This window comes from Heliconius melpomene, chromosome 17 (genome assembly GCF_056956725.1).
Source record: "Heliconius melpomene rosina isolate 202511_hmr_F chromosome 17, ASM5695672v1, whole genome shotgun sequence".
Classification (NCBI taxonomy): domain Eukaryota; kingdom Metazoa; phylum Arthropoda; class Insecta; order Lepidoptera; family Nymphalidae; genus Heliconius; species Heliconius melpomene.
Window position 1 is genome coordinate 11,994,559 of NC_140405.1, and position 23,740 is coordinate 12,018,298.

At 34.3% G+C, this 23,740-nt stretch overlaps 3 protein-coding genes across 3 annotated transcripts; 2 read left to right on the forward strand and 1 right to left on the reverse strand.

The window, feature by feature from the left end:
* The first annotated feature begins 224 nt into the window (after positions 1-224).
* LOC146530310 (aldo-keto reductase family 1 member B1-like) lies at positions 225-10,850 on the forward strand. The gene is made up of 7 exons (XM_085200882.1): positions 225-418; positions 4,927-5,069; positions 6,388-6,529; positions 7,477-7,671; positions 8,406-8,605; positions 9,990-10,145; positions 10,713-10,850. The coding sequence occupies exons 1-7, from the start codon at positions 347-349 to the stop codon at positions 10,750-10,752; spliced, it is 948 nt and encodes a 315-aa protein (XP_085057008.1). The 5' UTR covers positions 225-346; the 3' UTR covers positions 10,753-10,850.
* A 523-nt stretch (positions 10,851-11,373) lies between these two features.
* Positions 11,374-16,700, forward strand: l(2)k09848 (WD repeat domain 74 lethal (2) k09848). The gene is made up of 8 exons (XM_085200870.1): positions 11,374-11,560; positions 11,989-12,143; positions 12,784-13,006; positions 13,612-13,783; positions 14,267-14,359; positions 14,861-15,071; positions 15,627-15,775; positions 16,444-16,700. Exons 1-8 carry the CDS (start codon positions 11,497-11,499, stop codon positions 16,673-16,675), a joined length of 1,299 nt encoding a protein of 432 aa, XP_085056996.1. The 5' UTR covers positions 11,374-11,496; the 3' UTR covers positions 16,676-16,700.
* A 3,368-nt stretch (positions 16,701-20,068) lies between these two features.
* On the reverse strand, positions 20,069-22,855 carry LOC146530312 (uncharacterized). Its single transcript, XM_085200893.1, has 5 exons — positions 22,644-22,855; positions 22,162-22,250; positions 21,895-22,019; positions 21,084-21,160; positions 20,069-20,226 (listed from the first exon to the last, which is right to left on the reverse strand). The coding sequence occupies exons 1-5, from the start codon at positions 22,717-22,719 to the stop codon at positions 20,096-20,098; spliced, it is 498 nt and encodes a 165-aa protein (XP_085057019.1). The 5' UTR covers positions 22,720-22,855; the 3' UTR covers positions 20,069-20,095.
* Between the last annotated feature and the right edge of the window lie 885 nt (positions 22,856-23,740).

Consider the following 23,740-nt stretch of genomic DNA (forward strand, 5'->3'; position numbering starts at 1 on the left):
AACAAGTAAAGCTTATTTATTTTGAGTGACGGAATTCTACGCTGCACTTTACAGAGCAAAGAACTAGATTTTCTATCTTAAACGTCCTATAAAATGGACAGAAATAAAAATCGTGTCGGATCTGCGACAAAAACATCGCGCGATCTGTCTGTCGCGTTAGAGAAACAGTAGCTTAATTAATAATTTTGTAATAAAACTGTATCAGACCGCTGTTTAGCGTCAGTTCCTAACCAGTCTTCTTTCTATAAAAACACAACCTTTGTTTCAATCACAAGTTAGAATATTAATAAATCTACATAATTACATACATATTTTTATATATTCTATTAATAAAATTTCTTATAAAATGACAAATGTACCGCTGTTAGTGTTCAACAACGGAAGAACTTGCCCCGTTATTGGATTGGGAACTTGGAAGGTAAGATTTATTTTAACTTTTATATTTTTCTAAGTAAATGTGGAAAATATGGAAGTTAGCGCAGCGTTCCAGCGGTGTATGGGGAAGAGAGTGTTTTAATACTAGATTTCCTCTTACTACTTGTGATTTGCAGGATACATAATGACTTATCTGGTAATATCTTCAAACGGATAAAGGAAAAAAACTTTTTTGTCCTTTATCCGTGTGAAAATATTACCAGAAAAGTTGAAAAACTAAACCGCTCTTTGTTTCAATAAAATATAGACATTCACATCATAGTCAACTGATCCTGGCCGCCCTTAAGTTACGTTCTCTGAACTTATACACATTGTTTCCTCGGGGAGAAAATACTTAAAAGTTAAAAGTAAGAAAATTCTGCGCCGTATACTTTAGGACGACTTGTTGACCGTACTGTACCTAATATTAAAAAATGTGGAATACAGCATGAAGCTGAAAAAAAAGTAAGAAGATATCATCATTTTCTTTTGTTCATTTAAAGACAATGCTAATTATCCTACAAACATATCCTCTATATAATAGGAAAAATGTTTGTTCCACTTTCACGCGAAAACTACTAAACGGTTTTAGATGAAATATAAATATAAGCGGGCAAAGCCGCATTTGAACCGCTAGTTTTTTATAAAATAAAATAGAATTTAAAAAAATCTTTGAGTCAATAAAATATACATACCTAATTAATATTAAATCGCAATATTCCATGGTGACGGCGTTAATTAATTACTTAACGTGTATATTAAAAACATAATATAAATAAGCATTTGATTCAATTATTTTTATTATTTTTTATTTTTGTATTGTATTTTTCATACAATAATAATTAACTGTACAGAGAACTGGTAATAACACAAGTTAAGTAAATTTTACAATGGTTCCCAGAGTTCATAAAACCAGAGTAAAATTTTATAACCGACTACTATAATAAATAGGTTTCATTTATTGTATCTGATTACTGTACTCATATATATTTTTTTGACAATAAATTTTCATTTAATTTCATTTCAAAGTAATCCTTAAATCCTTTCCTACAACTTATATAGGATGCGTTTAGTTTTATCTGAATAGTGATTACTTACATATTAATTCAGATCGTCTAACGAAAAACAACATGATGGTTGTAGATTTGATTCCCGCTTGAGGAAATCGAAGTGTGGGTAGGGCAGTCAGGGAGTCCCCGAATACCGGCTATCGACTAACGAAAGTAAACATAGCCTAACGACTAATAAAATTCATCGGTTGGGAACCTTCCGTACCCCTAATCCCCTATCAGCTAAAGAAACCGATTACAGTATACGGTACGGACGCAATCTCTCGCACCCCAAATGCGGGAATTCCAAGGTGGTGGACGTCTTATCCCTTAATGATTTCGTTTATATCGTAACTCTGTCTATTTCAAGGCGTTTGCGCCGATATGCAGTTGCAGCTGTGAAATCTTATAGGATTTTCCTGACAATTAGCCACATGCTTACGATGATGCGAAGGTCCATTCGATGCCATTCGCCATATCGCCATTTTCTGACTACATTGGTTACCTGCCCTTCGCCTTAGTTGTTTGTGACTTATTTGTCACAAATTCAAAACTTATTAAATTTTGGACTGACATTGTAATACTAAATATATTTTGGGTGAAGTTTGGTGATTCTATGTAATTATTAGTGGATGAAGAAGAAATTAAATGTAACTAACATTCAAAGTCAATAATTTTATATCTATACTAATATAATAAAGCGGAAGAGTTTGTTTGTTTGTTTGTTTGTTTGTTTGAACGCTAAGATCTCTGGATCTACTGGTCCGATTTTCATTGTTTTTGTTTTGTATGAAAGCTGCATTCTTCCGAAGTGCTATAGGCTATATAACATTACATTACACATATAAACTAATATATTTTAAAATACTTTCTAATTTGACATGCAATTTATTCTGCCATGTTAATAACAACCGTCGCGTCGCTATGCAACCGTTACCGCAACATTTTGATATTCATCCTTATGAACATAAATATAATAGTCACTCTTAATATTTCATCTAGATTGAAATTATAGTTTACTGTATAACATTCTAATAAATAATTAAGGAGATGTCACTGATTCCAAATGACCTAGCCTACGGGCGGCATAGTTGAGCGACGCGAACAAGCAGATGACATTGACGGTTTTATAAATTTTCATACATTTTCGAACTATTGTAAATGTTTATGTAATTAATTGCTGTTTATAATTAATTTAAGCTACACTTTGGTTCTCTTCTTATTTTATTTGATATTGCCCGTTAAATTTATCCTACTTAATAGAGAGAAATGTTTAGTTATTTCGTAGAGTCGATATCTATGTACGCACGCACGGAAACCTTTAGGTACTTTTTCTAATATTAAGAATACCTATCCTTTAGTTACTTTTAATCCTTTTGTTGGTTCATTTCAATAACTCAGATAATTTTTTCTAATAATATGTCTCTACTTATTGTTCTTTTTGATAATTTAAGCTTATATTTTCTTACTAATTCTATTGAAAATTGAAAATAATTTCATGAACATATTTAATAAATATTTTTATAATTGAAGCAGGCGTAGCCGCGTCCGGGTCCGCTAGTGTATTATATTGGTGTTAACGATGAAGGTTTCATTTCATCATTTTTTGGCTGTTGTAAGCTCATCTATGGTTACCATACAGGTTGCCTTTTCGATACACTTTACATATAAATGAGTATATTTGACCAGCTGCAGCTACCTCGCAGTATGTGTAATAAGTATATTTAATATATTTTTCACATGACGCACAATTTCGTCCATTGAGCGTTCTTGTGTACCGAATCAAAATAGGAAATCGAAAAAGCCATGCATTTTTTGTATTAAAACTAAAAACTTTACAATAACAAGTCAAACTCAAAGATTAAGAGTTACTACCTACATCTATATTAAACCAAAAAGAAAACTATGTAAATTATACACTAATCTATATATGTATATAAAAGGACTTGTCCTCACTGACTAAGGAGGAGGAGAAGGTAAGACGCACGCACAGCCGTAACCGCTGATGGTAGAAACGTGAAATTTGGACAGATGTTTACTTTCGTAATCTGGACATCCACTAAGAAGGGATTTTGAAAAATTTTAACCCTAAAGAGGTGAAATAGGGGTTCAAAGTTTGTATGGAAAAAATTTTAAATCGGCACCGATTTTTATAAACATTGAAATTTAGATTTTTAAAAATATTTAATTGAACACGTGTTTCGTTGTTTTCTAGAATTCTCCCCCTAAGGGTGCAAATAAGGGGATGAAAGTTTGTATGGAAAAATTCTTAAATCGATTTTTATTAAGTTTGATATTTAGACTCTTAAAAATATTTAATTGTACATGTGTTTCATGGTTTTCTAGAATTCACCCCCTAAGGGTGAAAATAAAAGGTTGAAACTTTGTATGGAAAAATCTTTAAATCACCACCGATTTTTATAAAATTTGAAATTTAGACTCTTAAAAATATTTCATTGAACACATGTTTCATGGGTTATTAGAATTCACCCCTAAATACGCAAGCGAAGCTGCGCACGTCCGCTAGTCGCATATATTCGCTAAGTCAGTAAGCTAAGAGATTTCCTAAGGAATTTTCGAAGAAAAATCTAGGTATATGTTTTCCATTCAAATATCCAAGAACAAATTTGGGATTCTAATTCGATTTAAATTATCTTATATGTAGGTATTTCACATTTCAATTTTGAATAGAAAGTTTGGCCTCGTTTTATGCCCCTTTAGGGGTAGAATTTCGGAAAATCCTTTCTTACCCGATGCCTATGTGATTGATACAAAGAACACGCCCAGGTCTCTACGATTTTTAGCTGTGCGTTGTTCCGTCAATCATTTAGGATAAAGGATTTTATATGTACAAGAATAAATGAAACCAGCATGAATAAAACCAGCTTCATGTTTTTTCCTATATATAACAAGGCAGGCAGAGGGAACCTAGTGTTAAGAACATAAGACACTCCGTTCCCCAAACATTGCACAATTTTCAAGGCATTGTGCGCTGAGTGGCGAGTGGCAGTACTAAATACCGCACTTTATTTTGTTACTAACTACGTTACTACAAGGAAATGTTGAATGAATGATGAAAATTATGAATTCATTCTCCGGGTTGAGAATCGAACCGACTACCGTCGCGTTTACAGTCGGTGAACGTGAATTTGTTTTTTGGAACATCAATTAGCGTAGTTGAAATAATAGCATTGATAATATTTAACATATTCCTACTAACTATGATATATTGTTTTATGAAGGTTCTTCTCGTTTGGAGTATTTCCGTAGTTTTGTTAGATAGTTATTTTGTAAATGATACACCTTTTTTATCTGGAACTCTCTCCCTAATCTCTCTTTCTCTCTCTTAAACTATAAATGATAAGAAGACTAGAGAAAATTAGAAAATTAGCCACGTTCAGGTCGCTAGCGCGCTACTTAGAATAAAAACCAAGATTTTTATTTATTTTCTATTTTTTCCTAGTCAAAACCAGGTGAAGTGACCCAAGCTGTGAAGGATGCTATCGACATCGGTTACAGGCACATTGACTGTGCACTTATATATGGAAATGAAAAGGAAGTCGGTGAAGCTCTGAAAGAAAAATTCAACGAAGGAGTTGTTAAACGGTAAGTACAGTCGTGGCCGTCCTGAAGTTACGCTTAATGAACTTATGCGCATTGTTCACTCCCAGTCTAAAAGAAAACAATTAAAAGTAAAAAAAAACAGTATATAAAACTCTTCTGTTAAGAAAATAAAGTGAAATAAACGAAACTACTCGACTTAAAAAGTTGGAATTTGGCAAGTAGGTAGGTAAGGTTATCGGGAATAGGAAAAACGGGGTTTTGCCATTTTACATCATAAACTTTACGCAAAAAATCGCTACAAACGACGACTTGTCCTATATAAATTTACCCCTGAATTCAATTGAACCTTGAACCATATTATAAAAACCCAGCTCTACGATAGCGATAATTTTATAATATCAAAGATAATGCTAGATGAATTCTAATCAGATTTTAACGACCTTAGATGTTATCAATGATTGATAGCGCGATAACTATTTACATATAATATGTGCAATGCAGTGGCCTTGAAACCCATTTATTATTAACATACTAGATTTAATTAAATAGTATCAACAGGTTTCTTTTTAAACGCGTTCCTAAGATAAAGGCTCTTGACAGACAGACGGACGGACGACAAAGTGATCATATAAGGGTTTCTTTTTTCGTTAAGAGGTACGGAACCCTAAAAAAGAAACATATCCGTTCAAAGTTAAGGTCCATCTCAAAAATAAACTCAAAGCACAGGTTTTGTCTTATTACCAGAGCGAAGAAATGTAAATAATTAATTCCCCCCGAGTTGGAATCGAAGCCACAACTGCCGCATTTAGACCATGAGATCAGAGATGCATTTACATTTATAATTAGGTTCTGTAAACGAATGATAATGAAATGTTAATAACCAAACAGCAATAATTACTTAACGCTTATTATCATCTACAATCAACATTTTATTGTGTCTATTGTGTGGTGGTTCGGTCCTCAATCGGGGGGGAAAGAGTAATTTTCTTCCGGCATGTCAAGACAAAACGCGGCGTTAAGCTTCGCCACTCGGTACGAAAAGGGAAACATGTACCAATTTCAAATATAGAATATTTTGTTAGCTTCACGCTGTATTTTGACCATAGCAGGGTAGGCAGAGAAAACCCAGGAACATAGTGTTAAGACACTCCGTTCCCATTAAGAATTCTTCAGGCTGTCGAAATGCAAGGACGCAAGCGTGCGATTGTAAACGCGATGGTTAAGGGTTCGATTCCCACTCGGGGACATAAAACAAAACACGTAAAGTATAACACGCTTTTATAATAAGTTTAACTTTTTTTCCCTGAAAAGAAAACAAAGACAAAAATGTTAATACTAAAGAACTATTTATTGTATACAGTGAGGATATCTTCATCACATCGAAGTTGTGGTGCACCTTCCACCGTCCAGACCTGGTGGAAGATTCCCTAAAGAAATCCCTTCAAGATCTGGGACTGGAGTACTTGGATCTCTACCTCGTACACTGGCCCCAAGCTTATAAGGTAAGATTTTTAGAAGTCTCAAAAGGAAAAAATGGATCCCTTATAAATTCACTATGGTGTCCCTCTGTCTGTCTAAATCTGTTATCATTCAATTTATCATTGACCTGTAATCAATGAAATTGTTACAGAACCCTTAGTTGATGAGTTAATATTTTCAGTTCCTCGCTCTGGTAACGAGACAAAACGCGGCGTTTAGCTCCGCCACTCGAAATATAATGCCTCCAGAGTTTGTTGGAAATTGGTGAACGGAAGTATCTAAATGGGAACGGATTGTTAACCCCTGCCGATATTCGGGGCTATATCACTATATGCAGGATACATCGTTGAGCTAAAAAACATACTATTGTCAAGACACTCCGTCTACCCTGTTACATGGAGGATACATTATGAATCAAAAAGTCATAATATCACGAATAGATATTATTTCACGAATTGAAACCCAGGCCACTAAACAGCACTGACGTATGACTAGTGTAAGCACTGTAAAAAATGTATGAAAATCGATCTCAATCGGTTGGACTGCCTTACCTTGAAGGGTTAGTAAATAAATTCTAGCGATCGATAGTACAGTGGGGATTCGATTTGTATTATTACTTGTTACTGCATAGATACCAAGGTCACTGCAGCGCGGTGTAACAGCGTCAGATTGTAAGTGCGTTGGTTTTGGGTTCGATCCCACTCGGAGGAATTAATTAAATTTAATTTATAATTCAACTTTACGCGGCGTTGAGTTCTGCCACTCAACACGCAATGCCCCCAGAATCTAACCAAATCATCTATTCTACTATAGTAGAATCGATGACTTGGTCTATTCTACTCAATGACTTGGTCTATTCTACTATAGTAGAATCGATGACTTGGTTAGATGATATATCATCCTCACGTTCCCTACCCCTTTTAAGATTTTATTTGAATCTCGTGCCTACGAAATTATTAAATTCAAACAGGAAGGTGAAAGCCTATTCCCCGTGGACGACGAGGGCAAGGCAGTTCCATCAGCAGTGGACTACGTGGACACCTGGAAAGCCATGGAAAGTTTGGTAGACAAGGGCCTGGTAAAGACCATCGGCATCTCCAACTTCAATAAACGTCAAATTGACAGGGTGATGGAAAATTCGAGGATCAAACCAGTTGTTATTCAGGTATTTGGGATATATTTAAATGTTTTTCAAACTTTGTCTGGAAGCCATGATAGAATCCGTTATGAAGAGATACACAGAATGGCAGGTACTAGCGAAGATGTTACAGTGAGAATGAAGAAGAACGTGCTCAGCTGGTTTGGGCATGTCGAATGAATGAGTGATGAAAGAATGGCAAAAAAGATCTATAATGGAAAAATGAACGGTAAGAGAGGTAGGGGGAGACCTCAGAAACACAGTATCAAAAATACTGGAGGAAAGCAGGAAGATCCCCCGGAGGGCATGTTTGAAGAGGTTGGTGACAGTGGACGAGGCGAAAGAGGTATGTAGAGACCGTAGCGTTTAGCGCTCCGTTCTCTCTGACTACCCCGCTAGGGATAAAGTGTGAAGATATGTATGTGTGTATGTATGTATGTCTGGAAGCCTTGACATTCGGTTTTTCGCTTTGTCCCGTATCCGAGACATTGTGTATTGAGGGTCTTTTTAAATGGACTTTAAAAGAATTTGTCATCCAACCGCCTGTCTGACTATAAATAAGCCGGTAAGTAAGTTCGATTCTCTAGGGGGAAGCATCCTTGAAATTTATAATATGTCGAACTAATCGACGGGAATATATGATTTTATTATGACCTTAGACCTTACAACAGGTCAGGTGTTTCAATCCGAAATTCTATTTTTATAAAAAAATCCAACTAATAACACTTTACAAGATATTTAAAAAAAATAAACATCAACAGATTGAAGTCCACCCTTACCTTAACCAAGAAAAGCTTATAGAATACTGCAGGTCCTTAGGGATCACAGTCTCCGCGTACTCTCCCCTCGGATCCCCTGACAGACCCTGGGCTAAGCCTGGCGAGCCCCAGCTCTTGGAAGACCCAAGGTTAAAGTCCATAGCTGATAGATATAATAAATCTACTGCTCAAGTATTGATAAGGTAAGTGACGAATTGTAGATGAAATATTGATTTTTTAGAGTTTAATGAGTTTAGTATATTTCCATTTCTTCACTCTGATGTCGAGGCGAAGGGCAGCGAAAGTGGGGTACGAAGTGTCTTAACAATAAGTTCCCTCTGTCTATCTTGCTGTGTGATATTTTTTTATTTTATAATTTTACCTGGGTATCTTTTCTATTTTAAGTGAAATACAATAAGTAAAAGAGAAAATTATTTTCTATATTTATATCAAATATAGAAAATAATTTCCGATGGTTGATTCAATTAACCCAAAACTTACCAACTACACTGTAATTATACCATACGAGTACCATGAGAAAATCCAGATGAAATACTTTATTAAAACTTATTATAAAATTCTAAAGTGTTGTTTGAAGTACATATTATTAAAAAAACTTATATATATGATTACTATTAAAAAGATAATACAGAAAATACCACTATGACTCAGTGGATGCGTCATTGAAACGATGTAATAGTAGTATGGTATTGGTATGTAAATTTTTACATACACTAAACATATATAAAACATAAAATATTTTAATAAAATGAAATTATAAAAGAAAAAAAATAATTCCCGTGAGATAGAATCGAACCCACAGCCATCGTTTTAGCAATGCTATGCGTCACGAAGGCGTCAGTGACTTGCTTATGTTTTATTATTTATTTTGTGTGGTATTTTTATTATTTTTGAAGGTTTTTTTTTATAAAATATATAATTACTTGTTGTTGTCTCTTGGAACTACGCATATTACGTTATGACATAATTTATGACCCTTGTCGATAAAAAAAACTTGAGTGAAAAAAATCGCCTAGTAGTTCCGGAGATTAGTGCGTTCAAGCAAGCCAATGGTTTATCTTTATCATTTTAGTATATAGATATCTATACTTCTAAACTAATAGATTAAAACTGAAGAGTATGTTTGGTTAAACGTCCTAATCTCAAGAACTACTGGTTAGAATTGAAAACATATTTTTGGAGTAAGGCTATAGGCTAATATTTACGTTAATCGTTATAATAAATCCCACTGTAGTCTGCGGTCAGAGTTATTTCAGACACTGAGAATATATCATGTATAAACAATTCTCACTTATTTTCTTTTCTTTTTATCAGCTTCAAGCTGTATCCCGCACGTAGCAGGGTAGGCAGAGGGAACCTGGGAACCTAGTTTACAACTCTCCATTGTGTGTTGAGTGGCGCTCAACGCGTCACTTGCCTTGTTACCAGAGCGAGCGAGGAAATGAAAAAAATAAATATTACATTCCCTCGAGTAGGCCTCGGCATTCCCACCGCCGTCGCGTTAACGGCCTATTTCCATTCCATCTCAGGCAAAAGATAGTTAAGTAATAAAATATATAATTTCAGATACGCCATCGACCGCGGCCTCATCGTGACACCAAAATCTGTTACCAAGTCGCGCATCCAGCAGAACTTCCAAGTGTTCGACTTCCAACTGTCTCCGGAAGATATTGAACTGATATCTACCTTTGAGTGTAACGGACGAGTGTGTTCTATGGGAGAGTGAGTATTTTATTTATCTTCACGCTGTATCCCGCGTATTGCAGGGCAGTCAAAGGGATTCACGTAACGCTTCACTTCTTAGAAGCGAAGACATAAATATAATTTAATTCCAAAGTGGAAATTGAACTCACAATCGTCGAGTTTACAGATAGACGCTGTGCAATTGCGCCACGCGCCACACTCATTTAGAGTTGGACTACTTTCGAAAGAAAATAATGATTCAACTCGAGTCATTATAATTATTAATTATCCAAATGTAACGTTTCTATAACTGTTCCGTTCATATGTTACACCTTTCTTGATATTAGCGGCTTCGTAAGTTCAATTTAAGTGTAGACGGTCTCTATTATATTTTATTAACCGACTTCTGTAAGAAAAGGAGGTTATCAATTCGACTGTTTTTTTTTTATGTTTGTTACCTCATAACTTTTGACTGGGTGAACCGATTTTGATAATTTTTTTATTTACATGCACATACTACATATCATAAAATCGATGCTTAATCGAACATACACATTTTGTTTTTACGTCATTGTACAATATTAATTTAAATATTTTCTTTTACAGTGTACACCACCCCGATTTTCCATTCCACGATGAGTATTGAAAAAGCCACAACCGAGAAGGCAATCGCCATCAATTGTACCAGCTTCTTATTATAATTTATTTTATGTGAATACTTGCGCTCTAATAAAGTATTGTCACTTAACATTTTGTTTTTCATTTATTGAATAAAAAAACCTTTCGTCATCATTTGAAACATTCTTTTCTTTTCGGGATTTCTAAAAATTAGGCTTAAAGAACAAAAATAGAAACATGAGTGACCAGACTATCAAATAAGTAATAATATAAAGATTTCTTTGATCTGGTGTCGTATCCCGCACATAGCAAGGTAGGCAGAGGGAACCTAGTGTTAAGACTCACACACACTCCGTTCCCCACTTTCTGCCGAATTCTGGAAGCATTACGTGTTGAGTGGCGGAACTCAAAGCCGCGCTTTGCCTCGACACCAGAGGGAAGAAGTGAAAATATAAATTTAAATAAATATTTCTATTCCTCGAGCGAGTATCGATCTAAGATTATATAGTTTTTTATATTTATACATATTTATAATTTATAGAAATCGGCTATTTAGAAAACACGTTTTTAATAGATTCAAAACCAACTATATATAAGAGACATCACTAACAAGGTTTCAGTTTTACTTGGTTTTACTGGACGTCAAATTGACAGTTAACCTGTCATTACTCATTTAAGGTTTTCACGTGTGTATTTGAAAAATAAAAATAATAATTTACAATATTATTTATTTGTAATATTTAAATATAAATGATTATAAGATAACTTTAAAATGGTGGTGACTGAAGATAAAGAATATGACTTCTTCGTAGCGAGTAAAATAGGTTCTTTCAAACGTAAGTATTTAAACTATCGATAAACACATTGTTTTCATAAAACAAACTATAAAACGTATAGTATTATTATTTAAAACTTACTGTTAATATAATTAAAAACTTCCATTTCTCAATATTTATCTTTCCCTAAATAATAAAATTACATTATATTCAGAAATATACAACAAAATGTGAAAAAGTTTAACTTTAATAATTGTAGGCTATAGTTTAATATTTTTTTATAATTATTTAAGTAGAGTTAACAAATATATAACTAAAATGTTATAAAACTAAATAATATTTGAACATTTTTTTATGGTTAACCATTTTTAAAAATTCCTGCATACAGTGTAATACTCAACACTGATTTAAATGACAAAATCTTATTAATATTTTATTAACTATACAATATATTTTAACATTCCATTCAACCATTAATTTCTTTTCAGACATAAAATATCATACAGATGTATCAAAGAACAGTAAGCAATATATAGAGAATCTGGTAGACATAAAAAGTTTACAAAAAGAAGATGCAATCACATCAATGGTGTGGGGTAATGTGGAACAAACAGAAATAATTATTGGAAGGAAAAATCAACAGGTTAGATATATTTATAGAATCTTTAAAAAATACTAGATTTTTCATAGGTTATTCTTTAAAAATTGATGTGCAACATAAATTTTTACTATTCATTAAGTAATAATAATTTGTAAAGTCTAGGATGGGTACTGTTGTATTAAAAAATAAAATTGTAACTTCAATATTGTAAAGAGGTAGTCATTTCTTGAGACTGATTGAAATATTCAATATTTTCATTTACTTGCTCTGGTAATGAGGCAAAGCATGGCATTGAGTTCAGACACTCAACACACAATGCCTCTAGAGTTGCTGGAAAACAGGGAACAGAATGTGTCTTAACACTGGGTTTACAGGTTCCCTTTGCTTACAGTGCTATGTGCAGGATACAGCGTGAAGCTAAAAAAAATATTTTCAAGAGTAACTGTCCAGTTTTATGCAGGCTCTTCTCAACAGAACTGTCTTCTCAGCTGGTGGAAGCTTTATGTTCATTCAATTTAAAAGTGCTTGTTAAGATTATTTGAATAAGTAATATTTTTAATTTTAATGATTTAATTGATAGTCTTGATTAAAAATCATGGTTTTAGGTTCAATCTGGGTTGAAAATATAGAATAGATTACACTTCATTCTACCATCCCTACTAATAAAAAAAAATGTTTGCAGGTCCAAATATACAATACATTGCAAGGTTTCACAAAAACATATACAGCTAATTTTGGAAATGGTGACATAATAGGACTAGGTAAATACAAAAGGAGGTTAATAGCTGGTCTGTCGAGTGGAGTGGTCCAAGTTTGGTCAAAAAAGGACAATTTTGTGGTAAATACAGGGGCAAAATTGGATAAAATTAAAGTTTTTAATGGAGATGCTGATGTTTTTGCCACAGGTAGGTATATTTTTATATAGAGATTGAACAATTTGATGTACTATTTTATTTCTTTCTTAATATTTTTTTAGTGTCATGCTGTGCCCTGTATATAGCAGGGTAAGAAGGAGGAACATGTGTTAAGATACTCCATTGCCAACTTTCTGCGAATTTTCGAGACATTGAATGAAGAATGGTAGAACTCAATGACTTATAGGTAGAACTCAATGAATTGACCCTACATTTGTTGCGTACGCAGTTACAGCTGTGCCACTAGGTTCCCAGGTTACCCCTGCCTACCCTGCTATGGGCGAAATACAGTGTGAAGCTGAAAAAAATTGGATTGTATAATAGAATCTTATGCAACAAAACATTTCAAATACAATTTTTCTTTATTAGGACAATGTACATTTTTTAAAATTATTATATTGAGATCAAATATGTTTTGCTATTTATTGTATATTTTAAAATTATTTCTATTACAAATTGTACTTTATATAATTAATTTATTCCTATTTTGGCTATTTATAATCAGTATGAATGTCAAAATGAAAATTGCAATCAATTCAAAACAAAGTAACAAACAATAAATGATCTTCACCTGATACAAAATGATAATTCCCCAGGTGGAGAAGAAAATGAACTGAAAGTATGGAAAATTGGTGAAGCTACACCAATTTTTACAGCGAAAAATCTTCCCCATGACTGGTTACAACTAAGAAAACCAGTTTGGGTCACTGACTTGACATTTCTTTCAGAAGAAATTATAGCTATTTGTTCCAGATATGGTTATGTTAGGTAAAGATAGAAATTGTTATATATTTTATATATTTTTTTATCTCCACGTTATATCCCGCATATAGCTGACTGCCTACTCAGGGAACATATTGTTAAGACATGAAGCATTACGTATTAAGTTGCGGAACTCAATGCCAAGTTCTGTCTCGTTGCCAGAGCAAGGAAATGACAATATTAAATGACTCCTTCCTACGAGTGAAACTCAAACGCACTATGACAAATTTATAGGTTTTGAAATTTGAATTTATTCTTTAATATTTCAAATTCACTCTCTTCAAACTTCAACTACACTCTTGTATTTTCAAATTCATTATTTTATACTTGACAAATTAAAAATTCACATTACAAAATGTTAATTTCAAATTTACTCTTTTAAATTTCAATTTCATCCTTTTAACGAACTAATTCTATTCATCCATCAAAACGCTTAAACTTAGCCTGTCTTAGTCTAAATAATAAAAGCTTCAATTCTATATATTTCAGATTATACGACACCAGAGCGCAAAGGAGGCCTGTGTGTAATGTTGAATTTGATAAAATGGCAGCCACTTGTATTACACCGGGATTTGACGAACGGTAAGAGATTTATTATTTCTTAGCAGTCAATATCTATATTAATATTATAAAACTGAAGAATTAGTTTGTCTATAATAATATAATACAGCGAAAAAATAGTTTGGTTGAACGCGCTTATCCCAGGAAGTGCTGCTCCTCCTCCTGTGTGCCTCTGCGCTGCTACGACCTCCATATTATATTACTATTTAAATTTGAATATCCAACAACAATATTTTGGCGCAGGGACACAAGGGTGCGATTGTAAACGCGACAGTTGTGGACTCGATTCCCACTCGAGGGAATGACGACGAGTAGGTGTCGAACCCACAACCTGACGCATTTACAGTCTCACACTTGTGAGAGAAGTGAAGAGTGTTGAATATACTCAGTGCTAACCGTGAGAAGACTTTAATTATTCACCATCATAAAAGTACATCCCCGTGGACAAAGGAATATCGTGACCGTAGGTTCTTCTTTGCAAATCCTGTTAATATAAAAAGAAATCTATTTTTCAATCCACAGCCAAGTATGCGTAGGCTTCGGCAGAGGTCACATCCACCAGGTCGATCTTCGGCGAGGAAAACCAGACAAGGGCTATAAGGGTTGCGTGGGTGCCGTCACTAGCATCGACTTGGTGAAAGGCCAGGATGAGGGTCAGGGTTTGGTGGTTAGCAGCAGCTTGGACAGGTGGTTAAGGGTGCATAATTTAGAGACCAAGGAGTTGGTTTATAAGGTAGATTGTTTGTTTTTTATTGAGGTTGTTTTTTTTATTTATTCCTAATTTAGACTTGCTCTGAATTTGAAGAGAAAAAATATCTTACTTATATTTATTTAAGTATACATTTTTAATTACAAATTTATACTTTTAAAGAACAAAATATATTCAAAAAATGAATTTCAAAGTTGATAGAAGTGGACAGCGTGTGACTGTAAACGCGAGAGTTCGATTCCCACTTCAGGGACTTATTTATTTATATTTACACATTCTTTTAAACAAAGTAAGATTTAGAGTTCCACCATATAACATGAAATGTGTCTATTTTCAGCGGAAAGTAAAGAAACTTTTTAAACTTACCATACTTACTATGAATTTAAGAGAAAGTAATTTGAAACTAAAAAGTTATATATAAGATATAAAGACTATGAATTTGAAGTTCTCAAAAAGTGAATTTCACGTTCATATAACTGAATTTGATGCGTAAAAAATGTATTTTAATTTCAATTCTAAAACACTGAATTTAGGTTTTGAAATTGACCTATATTTCATACATTATTCCTTTTATCCCAGCAATACTTAACATCGAAGCTAACATCGGTGTTAGTCCAAACGAAAACATCTACTCCCTTACAGAGGTTGGTAAAGAAGGAAGATCAAGAAGATAAAGAACTGAAGGAAGAGGACTTGGATGATATATTTGATGGCATGGAGACTGTCGGGTAAGTGGGCGTACAAATCCGGAAACATAAATACAAACCTCTCAATTTTTTTAAAAGACTATAAAAAATAAATAAGCTTATATATATTTGTCCACATTTTGTTAACTAAAGCTAAATTATCCTTTTTGTTTAAAATGGGATATATTTCAACTTAGACAACTGCCCAAGTTTCAGCAAAATCGGTTTAGTTGTTTTTGAAATATGGGTATCCATGCATTTCTCGAATAAATTAAGTAAGTATCTAGATAATTGACAGGTATAAGACAGCTAACACAGTATATTTTTATTTGTAATATTTTTTTAACTTATCGCACATATCAGGGTAGGTAGAAGGAACCTGAGAACCTAGTAAGATACTCCATTCTCGTTAAAACATTTCCGTTCCCCCACTTAACTTTTATTTATGTTACATATTCAAGAAAAGATAGTGATGACACTCCTCGAGTTTCTACCCATTTTGACATTTTGAATTTCTGAACTCAACGCTGTGCTTTGTCTTTTTACCAAAGTGATAAATGAAAATAATTTAAATATAATCCCAGAGTGGAACTTCCCAAGTCCTAATTGAACCCACAACGGGTTATAATCACACACTTGTAAAACTGCAACTAGATGACTTTATATATATTCTAATATCAATAAAACATAATTTTTTTTTGGAAATACAGCGAAAAACCACGACAGAAGCGTACCGAAGCACCCGATAGCGAAACAATAGAAAAAAGCGAAGGAAATGAAATCGAAGCGAAGCGATCGAAACCGTCTCTAGAAAGCAGTACTATAGTAATAGATGAGGACGAAGCGATCATGAAACTTTTGAGAAGCACCGAGAAGCAGAAGAGAAGGATGGAGAAGAAGAAAAAGGAAAAGAAAGCGAAGAGTGTTTTTTATAATGCTTAAAGAATAAAGATTTCAAAAATTTAAATATTCGTTTTTAAGTTTTTTACAAACGAAATATCTGTTAGATATTTGAAAGTACAATATTGTTTTTTTTTGTTTCCGTGTAAATGCGAAATTAATATAAAATGAAAAATAAGAACATACGTAAGAACCTACCTATGTCTCTTTGTTTTTTTTTACATTATCATATCTAACGAAAGTAAAAATAAAACTTGTTACCAGAAAATATTAAATATTTTAATCTCGCGCGTGGGAATCGACCAAACAACCGTCGCGTTTAGTTACACAGTTGTGCACGCCACCGCGACGGCCGCGACGTCCTCTGTTGCTTATATTTGTTAATAGTTCGTTTTAGCTTCTTGCTGGATCTTTTCTATAATTGGTCAGGTCAGGTTAGTGAATAAATCTTGAACATTTCCATAAATTCTACTGTTTCCTTCTAGAAATAGAACAAATACATAAATAATATGATGAAAGAACAAAAAATATCTATATTTATATGCTTGTTATATGGCGCTCGTTGTCACAGGCGGAAAAAATAAAATATATTAATTCAATGTATTTATTTGATGGGCGATCGAGCACAATGAAATGTTGACTAAGAGAGATACATAGTTAACGGTGGCAATGAGAAAGGAGTTTTTAAACTTTAAAACTAAAAAACTATTTCTACATTTATTATTCTCGCATTGAATTGAAAGTCCTCCGTTCGAATGAATCCCCTTTAAAGGAATTAATACCTGGCATCGCCGACTCCGCGGAGTTAGCAATAGACGCGGCGAATAAATTTACCGAATATATTCAAAACACAATCCAGAGCTGCTCGAAAGAGGTACCAAACCTACCCGAAGGTAGGTTTGAAATCTCAGAAAAGCTCCGACGATTGATTAGACGCAGAAATAAAGCAATGAGACGACACGACGCATACCCGACTGACGATAATCGTAGGGAATTTAATAGATTAAAGAGGAGAGTCCGATTCGAGTTCGAACTTCTGCGCGGGGAGTCGTGGGATAAAAAGCTCGAGGGGCTCGCTCCATCGCACCAGGCATTCTGGGCGCTGTCGCGTGTTTTTAGAGTCGATTGTCTCTCGACTATGCCTCCTCTCATTAGGCCAGATTTATCAGTTGCCGCCGATGACACCGAAAAAGCGGAATGTCTCGCTGACAGTTTAGAGGCTCAATGTACTCCGAGTAGTCAGCCCTGCGACCCGAGCCACATTGCGCACGTGGATTCCGCGGTCGCAGAATTGGCGCTGACGCCCCCGCAAGGGGAATCGCTCCGCCCCACCTCGGAAGACGAGGTCAAAGACATCATCAAAAATCTCAAAGATAGGAAGGTTTCGGGGCCCGATAAATTGTCTAATAGAACACTTAAGTCCCTTCCGGCTCAGTTCTTATCTCTATAGGTCATTATTTTTAATTCCCTTCTCATGTCGTGCACCTTCCGCGACGAGTGGAAGGAAGCCATTGTCATAGGTATACCGAAACCTAACAAGCCGCGGAATATGCCCTCTAGCTATAGACCTATCAGCCTTCTCAGCTGCTTAGGAAAAATTTATGAGAGAATCATTCTCATTAGACTCTCCGAGGTGGTAGAGGCCAAATCTCTGCTCATTAAAGAGCAATTCGGTTTCAGAAAGAAACATTCCGCCATCCACCAAGTCCATCGCGTGGTAGAGCACATAGCCCAATATAAAGTAAAAAATTCCTACCGCAGACATACTGCCGCCATTTTTCTCGACGTAGCGAAAGCCTTTGACAAGGTCTGGCATAACGGCTTAATTTTCAAGCTGCGGCGCTCTGGCTTGCCAGACTGTCTCGTGCGCATCCTGCAGGATTTTCTGTCAAATAGATACTTCCGCTACAAAGTAGAAGGAACTCTCTCCTCCCTCCGCCTCCTCCGCGCAGGCGTCCCCCAGGATTCAACCCTCTCTCCTATGTTATACGCGCTGTACACAAGAGACATACCTCGTACAAGGGATGTACACTTGGCTATGTACGCCGATGATACCGCCATATACACCTCTTCGCGTAACACACGCATAATAGCCGATCGACTTCAGAAAGCGGCCCGCGTACTTGGTGTGTGGTTCCGCCAATGGAGATTCGAGGTTAATCCAGAGAAGAGTAAAGCGATACTCTTCCCTCGCGCTCGTTCAGAGCAAATCTCTACCTATTAGATAAAGCCATTCCCTGGGAAAAAGAGGTCAAATATCTAGGTGTCACATTAGACTCTAAACTCTCCTTCAAACCCCACGTCACGAAAGCTTGCAACAAAGCTAAATTCATTCTTAATAGATTATACTATCTCATAAACAAGCGTAGTAAAATGTCACTTAGAAATAAGCTGACACTATACAAAACTTGTATAAGACCCGTCCTCTCTTATGCTTGTGTAGCGTTCGCGCATACTAAGCTAGATCCCATGCAAAAGGTACAAAATAAATTCTTACGTATCGCATCAGGATGTCCTTGGTTCGTGCGTAACGTCGACCTACATAGAGACTTTGAACTGGAATCGATTTACGAGCATTGCAAACGTTTAGCGAAGCGCTACTTTGAGCGCGCAGGCTCGCACGCGAATCCCCTCATCGTTAATGCGTGTGATTACATCCCTAACGCACTCCCTAGACGTAGACGCCCGCGCAGCGTCCTTTTAGACTCCGATGACGCCATTACCATAGCGAATGCCCCGTATGTAGGTAGGAAACACACTACTCACACACGACACAAACACCGTCGTCGACGAAGTCCAGCTTATTCAACGGCTCGATCGCGTCTCGGCGCGGTCGGGCCCAGCGGTTAGGGACCGTTAGCTCCTTTAGAGTAGTCTAATTTGTCCCCAGTCGCGACTTCATGTCGCGGCTGGTTTGCTTAGCATAGGTGAAATCCCAGTCCGCTCGACGGCCGCAAGCGGAGGCAGCCACATAGTGCTTGCATTTCTTCAGGGACAGAGTACCCTCTTCCCTACCCAACCGGTGTCGCTGTAAAAGCCAATAGGGCTAACAGCATTATCCACATGTTCGAAAAAAAAAAAAAAATTGAATTGAAAGTCGTACCAAACTTTACAAAGTTAGCTTAAAACAGATCACTGCTCATCACAGAGGACAGTAATCTAAGATATAGGAATTTTGATTTTAGGTTTAATTTGTATTTTCTTTAAAATTCAAGTAAGTTTTATAAAATTTCATTGCTACCCTCAGCTAGCGAAAGCTACTTAAATTGGAGTTTTATTTATTTTTTTAATTGGAGATCGACTTTGAGAAAAAATGCTCTAAACGAATGAAATATTATCAACATTTACATCATATTATAGTTTTGTTAAATAATTTTATTGGAAGTGAACTTTGAGAACCACGCTTGTTAAAGAATGAAAAAAAAAATTTACACAAAAGTATATTAATTTATTGTATATATATTAATTTGTTGTACGATTCTCCTTGTCAGTCCACAGCGGGTCAGCGGTGGTCTTCATCAAGTCCCACAAAGCATCACTGTCGGCCGCCATTTCAAATGGCAGAAGGAGTCTTCGAGCTTTGCTTTTTATATCTGATATGTTTATATTAAGAATATCTATATATTAATATGTGAAACGAAAACTTTGCACCTTAACTTTTGAGGAGTGTAAAGTAAAATAAAGGAGAAGTACAGAATGCTATATTTTTTTTTAAATTAGAATGACGCCATTCGTGGCGCAGGAGCAAAAGTGTATAATTGTAAACGCAACTGGTTGTGGGTTAGATAGATTCCCTCGAGAGCGAGGTAATGAAATATTTATTTTAATTTTTTCTCTGGTGTCTAGACAAAGCGTCGCGTTGAGTTTCGTCACCAGAATTCAGAGGCAAGTTGGGGACAGAGTGTCTTAACAATACATTCCCTCTGCCTATCCTGCTGTGTGCGGCATACAGCAAGAAGCTAAAAGCTAAGTTTTTAAATAATGAATTAAAAAAATATTAAATTATTACAATAAACAAAACACCACACCACTATAAGTTTGACAATATAGACTTTTGAATGAAGTAGCAATATACACCTATAATAATCTACAATATTTAGGTAATAAATTTAATGGATGTTTGTAGGTTCAAATCTAAATATTCCTTATCTTAATTTTTCAAGCTAAATTCGTAATTTTTATACTCAGCATCTACTTAGGAGAAAAGTGCTTGCTGAATAGTGGAACTCAACACCGCACCTTACCGGGAAAATAAATTAAAATTTCAATATTTTCCTTTGTGGTATAGAAACCACAACTAGTGACTGAGGTAAAAAAAATATTTTTAATAATAAAAATGTGTTCCCCAAATTTTTATATTTAAATTTTTTTATTCATACTAGTCAATAAAAGTATTTTCTTTTCAACCAATAATTAATGTATAAAAAAAATAACATATTTAAAAGGATACAGCCCTTGGCAATGTTAGCTGATGTGCTAAGGTCCAGTCTAATACCAGTCAACTCCTTTGCCAATTGGTACAATTCTCTGAAATAAAACCATTGAATTAATTTAGAATATAAAAAAAATGTACTGGAACATATTATTATGTATCTAATTTCAATATTACATATTGATTTATTATTATTGAACATTTTTGTTTTATATAGTTTTAAATATATATTTTTAAAATTTTTCTTTTCTGTATGGAACAATTGTATCAATTTATTGTTGGCAATCCTTATAAACAATAAAAATATATTGTTATAGGAAGCAGAGTGAAGGTAATGTACTGTAACATAAGATACTTCATTCCATACTTTTCACTGAGTTTTCAAGACATTGCATATTCGGTGGAATAACTCAATGCCACGCTTGGCCAGGAAATGAAAATATTAAATAATTCATTTCCACGAATCGAACATACAACCCTGCGCATCGACGGTCTCAAACATTATTAAATTTGTAAGGAGACAGAGGTGCTATGCTTTGTCTTATAGTAACAAGGCAATGACTACAACTTATGACCTGAGTAATGAGTGAGGATTAAACCCACATCCATAGCATTAACAATCAAAGGACTTTTCTGTTACCCACTGAATTCTTGAGGCATTGGTGTGAGAGCGAGGAAAACCACAATATCAGACAAAGGAAATGAAAATATTAAATATATAATTTGTGAGTGCAAATTAAACACACAATCGTCGTGTTAACAGTTGCATACTTGTGCCCCTGTGCCGCGATGGACTCAGCCTGTTAATAAATAGTAATTTGATACTCACTTAGCATTCTCTAATCTGTTCTGATCACTGTCGGCTATAGTAAGGCGTGATTTAAATGCAGTACACACTCTTTCAAGTTCTGTGTCGACCCGCGATAGTTCTGTTAACTGCTTAGTTAGATCTTTCTGAAAATTTATTATATTCTTTATTTAGCTTTTACTACTATACTACAGGAATTCTGTCATAATAAAATTAACCAGAGAAAATTAAAATCAATAACATACTTTACTTATAATTAACCAAGTTACTTAATAAAATAATTCTTACTTTCAATTGCATTTCCAAGGCCATTTTGTTTTCTATTTCTGTGATCTTTTTGCAGGCCTTTATCTGTTGTTGTTGTTTATCTAATTTTGCTGAAATATATATATTTTTTGTATAGATATTTTATTCATTATAATTTGTTTACTATGCACAATGCATTGTAAACATAATCATATTAGAATTAATTATTCAAATAGAGTTAAGCAATTATTAGAAATATATTATTGAAATATAAAAACTGTCATAGTGGAGTAGGCCAGCACCTGACTTTATAAGCTATAGTTACGGGTTCGATTTCACTCAAGGGTATGAGTATATTTAAATTATTTCATTTTGTCGCTCCTGTACCTAGACAAAGCACACAACATTTACTTATGGCTTACGCCACTGTTTCGAAAGTGTCCTATTAGGTTTCTTCTGCCTGCTTCTACTCTACGATGAAAAGCGTGAAGCTACGTTTTAGACAATGCAACCTAAAGATTTACCTTCCAATTTTTCACAAAACGTATCAAATTCTTGACTAATACAAAGATCCCAAGGTTCCGTTTTATTTGAAGTCATTATTATTATGAGATTAGATATTTTTCAAAAGAAAATTCTCAAGGAATAAGCCCTTTTTATGTAAATATTTCTATTTTCTTTTTGTAATCAACAAAAACGATTTTTGTTTGAAATTTAAAAAGACACAGATTATTAACATACTTTCAATATTTAATACAGTATGTCAAGTTTATGAAACTCAAAATTATAATTTATTTCATTTTCTATTATAGTTACGACGGTTTTCATTATTTTTAGTATTGCTTTTTAAATTATTAAGCTAAAAATTATTAAAAATGATCAGCTAAAAATTGACTTCACACATAGTTCACACACATTGTAAGATGGCTTTTTAGAGAGGTGCTTTTGTTTTTTAGGATGTGTCTTCGAGTATTTTTAGTGATGGTTTCGTTTTTTTAGGTATAATTGACACCTTTAATATATAATTTAATACTTCTGTTTTTTGAAAACTAGCGTACTGCGATAATCACGGAGAAACTTGTTTCCGACCAAATTTACGTGCTGTCCGTAAAAACGGGATATTTGTACGTCCCTGCGGCATGTCTCGGGACCTTTCTTAAAATTTTAATATACATTACTTAGGAAGACTTAACATTTGTTAAGTAAGTTTAGAACAAATGTGCTAAATTTAGCACATTTGTGCTAAATTTCCTACATGTAAGTAGACTACTTAATTGTTATACACATTATGAAAGGCGCGTTTCTAACTTTTTACTTGTCTGGACAATACGCTGGCGGATGTTTTAATGTACAGCATCAGTATCTCATCAAAATATTTTGAATTGTATGAAATATTTTAATTTTTTATGGATTTAATAACATTTTTAAATTAATAGGCACCGTGGGTAATTTTAAATTTGATAAATGGCCATTTTGATAAAATTGTAAAGTAAATTTTAATTATCAAATTAAAAACTAAAGAAAAACAAATGAAAAATAGATTCTATATAAGTAATGCTTTGAATATCTAAAATTATACTATAGCAAAATTCCAAAATACTAATCTTATCTTAAGAAGATA